The 6,671-nt window shown below is 27.1% G+C and overlaps 1 protein-coding gene across 1 annotated transcript; it reads left to right on the plus strand.

Annotated features, from left to right (window-relative positions):
- Positions 1 to 571: 571 nt before the first annotated feature.
- Positions 572 to 3,250, plus strand: LOC117169627 (apolipoprotein D-like). Its single transcript, XM_033356091.1, has 6 exons — positions 572 to 627; positions 777 to 852; positions 1,705 to 2,033; positions 2,243 to 2,373; positions 2,620 to 2,784; positions 2,932 to 3,250. The coding sequence occupies exons 3-6, from the start codon at positions 1,713 to 1,715 to the stop codon at positions 3,077 to 3,079; spliced, it is 765 nt and encodes a 254-aa protein (XP_033211982.1). The 5' UTR covers positions 572 to 627; positions 777 to 852; positions 1,705 to 1,712; the 3' UTR covers positions 3,080 to 3,250.
- Positions 3,251 to 6,671: the final 3,421 nt, after the last annotated feature.

Below are 6,671 nucleotides of genomic sequence, written 5' to 3' on the forward strand. Positions count from 1 at the left end.
TTCTTAAAAATATATGCTCAATAAGAGAAATGTGCAAAAAATGTAAAAATTATTTATTTAAAAAATTGGCAATCTCTCTACAAGTCGTGAGTTGGATAATCTTTATACTTGCTGCGGCGGAATACTTGGTTTCTTTTTTCATAAGATTTTAATAGACAATGAAACTGCTTACTTCATGAAAATATGTGAGTAATAAAAAAATTTGGAATTTTTTTTTTTTAAATTCCCTATCTCTCTACAAGTCGTGAGTTTGCTAATCTTCAAACTTGCTGCGACGGAATACTTTATTTTTTCCATAAAATTTTAATACAAAATGAAACTGTTTACTTCCTGCAAATATATGCGTAATGAAAAGTATTTATCAATTTACAATACAAGTCATGAAATTGAGTATTTTTAAAAGTTCTGCGACGAAATTCTTTTCATGGTTGCAATAAAACTCAATGTACAATAAAACTGTTTACTGCGAAAAAATTGTATGAATAATAGCAATAATTTGCAAATCTATTTCAACGCTATTAAAATGTTTTATTATTATTTTTATTAGTTTTTCTCTATATAAGACGCATTTTTTCAGTTTCTGTTCAAAAGCAGCACGTAAGAGAAGAATACTCCGAAATCTAGAAGGTGCGTTTTTTAATATTGTAAATTATAATAAATTTTACTATATTGACGAGACTTTTGTATAATGCATAATAAAAAATACTGTATATATAAGCATACATTTAAAAAAGCCATATATATTGGATGCTATATAATCCTTATCTTTTTCACAGAAAATCGAATTTGTATTAACAAATTTTCAAATCTCCACTCATCACTATCCTCGATTGACTTTCTTAAATTCTATTGGTAAATAAACTAATATTCTCATTTATTATAAGAAGGGATAATATAATGCTACAAAGGGAAGTCTTTTACTAAAAAAGAGTAAGCCCAAATATGTTACAAACTCGAGGAAATTCCAGCAGAAATTCAATCTGCTCAAGTAAAAGTATTGCATTATTAATAAGATAGATAAATATTTGAACAAACAGTTTTAAAACAAAAAGCGACATCTTCAACCATCAAGACTTTTTATCACCATCAAAAATTCATGTATTTAAAAAAATCTAATGTGGTCTCAATGTGTGAATCAATAACTTTCAAGTGCAATTGGCTTAGTCAAGAAATTAAAAATTGAGTAACAATTGTAGAACATAAATAATTTTTCGGTTTTGTTTGCGCCCTAAAAAAGTGTGTAATTTTTTCAGGTACTTGTAGATTTACAAACATCAAAATAAAAAGGATGCGTTTTTGTGCTTTTTTCAAATTTCCGCAAAATGAGATTTCTTATTAAGTCATTTTAAAGTTATGAGATATTTTTGAAATTATTTTTTCAACGCTGCAAATCTCTGAATCTATACTATATTCTTTCATGTATAAAAGTTTAAAAATCTGAATTAAAACAAATGTTAAAAAATAAGAAATAAATTTGCTCACAAGACTGAATGATAGCGAGAATTCGTCTTAAAAGTGGGACTTTTAGTTTCATTAGTAGATTGAAAAATCCACTTTTTTGGTGATTCCTATTTCAGTTTTTTTGTTAAGAGTATTATCTTATAGTCTATTTTTTAAAGATTAAGAGTAAGTTTAAAGAAAAAATCAAATTATTGATTTATTACTTATTCATTGTTTATCAATTTACAAAAAAATGATCCACAGGTGAAAAAATGATTCAACTGGGATTGCTCCTTCTACTCTGCGCTAGAGCTTTCGCATATCCTGCGCTTACGTCTACGCCTGATCCTGCTTCTGCGGATTCGGCTTCACTTCCGACCGCTTTTATGGCCTCGGCTCCATCTACGCCTGGTGCTATGCCTGCGGCTACACCTACAGCTATACCCGCACCCACTTCTATGACTGCGGCTACACCTGTGACTGCTGTTATGCCTACGGGTACACCTACGTCTACTTCTACGTCTACGTCTACCTCTTCGTCTTGTGAACATTGTAAAAATGTGCAAATTGTGCAGGATTTCGATCTGGAAGAAGTAAATATGAATCAACATTATGCAGAAAATGACAGAAATGAATTTGTCTCAAACATAATCTAAAGCTGATATCTAAATTTGCAATTAGTTTAGAATCAACATTTAAGTCAAATCTCCACACCTAATTTCTGTGTTTGAGAAAAAAGAAATTTTCTCAAAATCAATTTAAAAAATATTTAATTTGTACATAATATAATTTTTCTGCGTAGTTCCAGGGGCGATGGTACCTATTAGGGAAATATGCTACCGCTTCTAATCTGTTCACAAAATGCATGACTCCATACTGGTCGCTGAACGAGGAAGGTACATTAGATGCGGAACTCGCCCTAATAGACGTGTTGTAAGAACAATAGTATTTCACAACTTAAATAGGAGAGATAAGAAATTTTAAAAAACCAGGTTGTAATTGGAAGTAAATAACATTGCTATTAAAAATATTATTTGTAATCTATGGTTATCTCAAACAATATGTTTTTCTAAATTGATGCACCCCATATTCTGAATGCAGAATCCAAATCTTGATAAATATTAAATCTCAACTGATATATGATCTCAAACAAATTTGATCACTTTTTATAAATTTCAGAAACAACGTAGTAATAACACATACCGGCGTTACGACATTCATTGGAACTGAAGGAAGATATACGGTAGAATACGATGGAGTAGGTTATGGAGAGCATTGGGTTATATATACAGACTATACGCGTATTTCCATCATATTCACTTGTGGTGATTTAGCAATTGACGGGTAAGATATGGACTCATTATTAATTACATAGAGTAATGGGTAATATTAGGAAATAGTGATAAAATTTCGGATTTAATTGTTGTTCTTTCTTTCGATCATAAAGTATTTACGGCCCACAGAAAACTAAAAGTATTCATATTTTTTCAGAGAAACTAATCTTTTTATTTTGGGAAGAGAAAAACAGCTGGATAAAGATTCTTTCGTGGAAGTTTTGCAATTTCTTATGGATAACCAGCTCAACGATGTGGCACTGGATTTACAAGATTGGTCAGAATGTCCAGATATGACCTGCTGATAAATTTTGCATGTAATTTTTGCCTTTATGAAATTTGCATTAACAAAGAATTGATAAAAGTTACCTGTTTAAACTTTTTTAATCGAAAGCTAAATTGTAATTCAATATGCTTAATTGAGTAATCACATGTAATATCTTTACTTAACAGTAAATATTTTATTTTATCCTTGACATTTGCTCTATTATATTTTCCCTTTTGCGCTTTCCACCAAATTTCCAACGTATGAGGAATCGTTTTTGAATTTAAATTTTTACCAGTCAAACAGCAGACCAAGCAGGACACAACTCGTATAATGTGACAGTGGTGCAAATTCGAAATCAGACAGGAAAAATCAGTTGATCGTGGATCCATCGAAAAGACAAGATATTTTAGTTATAAACTAAGAAAAGCGTACAAAATAAAAAAATAGACAGACAGATTCATGAACTAGCTCTGAATTCAATCTTGAGTGTTTCAACTTTGCTTGTATTTATAATTATATGCCCACGAAGTTATATAAGTCACGAAGAAGATTAATATTCTACTACAAAAAGCGAATGCAGGAATTTTCAACCAAACAAGGAATACTTCAATTCTTTTTGTAAAAAGATTAATTTTCAACAACAAAAAAACAACACAATTTTCATTGAAAGCTCAAAAAATACTTAGTGAATCATTAACCCTTAATTTTTAATTAGAAAAATATTTCAAAACCTTTCAAGCAAAATTTTGATTTTTGAAGATTTCAGGCAAAAAATTTAAAATCTTTTTTGAGCATTTTGGAATATTTTAAATACTTAAACAGCCGTATAAAAATTTCTGGAAAAAATAAAAATGAATTCTAATTTTTAATTAAAATTTAATTAAATTTTAAAAGCATATTTTTAAATATTAATGAAATTTTGAAAATAGAATCTAGAGTATCTGAAATCGATTTTCTGAATTTCCCCGGATTTTTAAACAAATGTAGAAAATAATGGGGCATTCGAGTAAATTATAATGGAAAATTTTCAATAAAATTTCACGTAAACTTGAACATTTATTTTTTTATGTTTAATCTTTCAAATCGGATAAAATATCGTTAGAATCATTATAATTTGCACATATTGAATATTATATTTATGACTTAACAAAAACTCAATTAAAAAAAGTTAAATTCCGCATTTTAAAGCTCATCAGGTACAAACGAATGTGCCGTCCAACTCGAGTTTTTTCAGATTAAAATATTGTATTTTTTATTTTTATTGCATTAATTTTTTATAAATTATTTATTTATTTTCTCTTTCATATATTAATTTACTTGAATTTTTATAGTTTTTTGTAAACAAATGTTGTAAAATACACATATTCAGTTGAAATTATTAATTTTTATTCAAGAAAAAGTGAATTTTTAGATAAAAAAATATAAATTTCCTAACATAAATAGAATAACCAAATTTTCAGTCAAAAAATTCATTTTCAGCAATAAAAAAGAAGAAGTTTAAACCGATTCCCACATCTTTTAAAAGGAGAAGTTAAATGTTAAACGAAACATGGAGCAGTGAAATTTTTGTTACGAAGATTAATTTTCGAAACAAAAAAAAAATAAATTATTTTCAAGATTAATTTTGAACTAAAATAATTAATCTTTAACCAAATGACCACATTTTTGACCCAATAGTTGAAATTTCTACAAAAATCAAATAAGTAAATAATTAAATTGAATAGATTAATTTTCAACCAAACACATAAATTTGCACTCAAAAAGATTAAATTTCTATACAAAAAAATGTTTGTCACAAATGGAATACCTGAATTTACAGTGAAAAAAATTAATTTCAAAAAGAATGAAAAAATAATTTTGTACCAAAAAAAAGGAATTTGCAAAGAAAACGATTAATTCTGTACAACAAAAATTCTCAACAGAATAAACGAATTTAATAAATTTTTAAAGGAATGTGCTGCCTAATCGTTAATTTGTCAACCCAAAAAGTTAATTTTTTCCCAAAAATAATAATTTAGAATATTGCTTATGAATTTTTAACCAAATTTTGAATTTTGATAGAAATTTTCAACCTGTCATGAAAAGTTCAATTTTCAGTTAAAAAAATAATTTACGACAACAAAAATTTAAACAAAATAGTTAAATTTTGAATAAAAAAGGTTTAACAGTCGCTATTTGCGACTACCTTAAATATTGAAAATTCAATCAATTCGTTTAACAGGATACCCTGTATATTGCAGATTTTTCCCGTTTTCTTTCTTAAAAAAAAATTGGATATGAATGAATTTCTAAAAAAAATAAACAAGCATAACTTAATTCTTTGTAGTAAGTTTTTGTTCTTAAAATTAATATTTTAATGGAAATCAATCAGTCAAAAATCTTTTATTGTAAAAATACGATCTTAGCTTTTATTTACCAATAAAGTAGCTTGTGCTCATATCGCAATTGTAAATTAAATTATCTACGAATGTATGCTAACGTCTTGATTAAGGCAGTTGTGCCAAAAGTCAGAAATCTGACTAAAATAGTTCTTAAGTGATTCTGAGATTTAAAATATTATAACTAATGTCATCACAAAGAAAAAATGTTATTTTTAATGAAAAATGTTAAAATCCACATGAAGAAACATTAATTTGAACAATGTTTTTTGCAATTCGCTTTTTTTGATCGTCGATTCTTACCAATTTCTGAAGAGTGATTGCATTTTTAATGAATGACGGCTTATTTTTTTCGAAAAAACATTCTCTACAACTCTAATGTTTTCAATTTTTGAAATCACTAAACAATCTTAAATTTGTATGATCTCTTTAAAAAATGCTTTATTATAAAAATGCTTTATTACAAAAAATTATCGAACGATTTCAGCCGTAGAAAAATTTCCTTTTAAAATTGAAATCAGTAGAGTTGTAGCAAATTTTTTCAGGGGAAAAATAAGCCTTTATTTATTAAAATGCAATCGTTTTTTAAAATTTGGCAAGAAGCGACGTTGAAACAAATTTCAACTGCAAGAAGCGTGATTAATATTAATGTTTTTCTCTTGTGAATTTTAACATTTTTCATTTAAAACATGTATTTGATTCAAAATGACATCAGTTATAATATTTTATTTCTCAAAATCATAGAGAAGCTATTTTGTTTGAAATATCTGACTTTTGGCATGACAGGTACCGTAAATAAAATTTTACGATATAGGTATTACATTTTTCTCAGTTTTAGCATGCACATAAATGTTACGTTTTTCTTACTCTTTAATAATAAAAATAAAATTTTACAATGAAAATAACTAATATGACTGAAATTAAATCGAGTTTCTTTGTAAAGGACATTTATTGCCCGCGTAACGCGTACAATATTCGATTAAAGTAAACATTCAATATTACTTATTTTCATCAATCTCTTTATCATTTTATTATAATTGTATGAATAAATTAGTTTTGCTAATTAAAATTAAATTAGTCTATAAGCACGCGCTGAAATTGCATAGGCAGATAACACTGAGCTTCACTGTTCTTGTTCTTATATTATTTTCATTTTCTTATATTTTGTCAATTAATAAAAGAACGTGAGAACAATAACATTGAAGCTTAGTGTTATCGACATATGCATTTTCAACGCGTGCTTATTGACTA

The sequence above is a fragment of the Belonocnema kinseyi genome, chromosome 3 (assembly GCF_010883055.1).
Source record: "Belonocnema kinseyi isolate 2016_QV_RU_SX_M_011 chromosome 3, B_treatae_v1, whole genome shotgun sequence".
NCBI classification, from domain to species: domain Eukaryota; kingdom Metazoa; phylum Arthropoda; class Insecta; order Hymenoptera; family Cynipidae; genus Belonocnema; species Belonocnema kinseyi.

What these genes read in the sequence shown, in the direction of transcription:
- LOC117169627 (XM_033356091.1), top strand. Translation starts at nt 1,713, where the DNA reads ATGATTCAACTGGGATTGCTCCTTCTACTCTGCGCTAGAGCTTTCGCA. An exon ending in CTCGCCCTAATAGACGTGTT is followed by an intron (nt 2,374 to 2,619) that starts GTAAGAACAATA and finishes TATAAATTTCAG; the next exon opens with AAACAACGTAGTAATAACAC. An exon ending in GGTGATTTAGCAATTGACGG is followed by an intron (nt 2,785 to 2,931) that starts GTAAGATATGGA and finishes ATATTTTTTCAG; the next exon opens with AGAAACTAATCTTTTTATTT.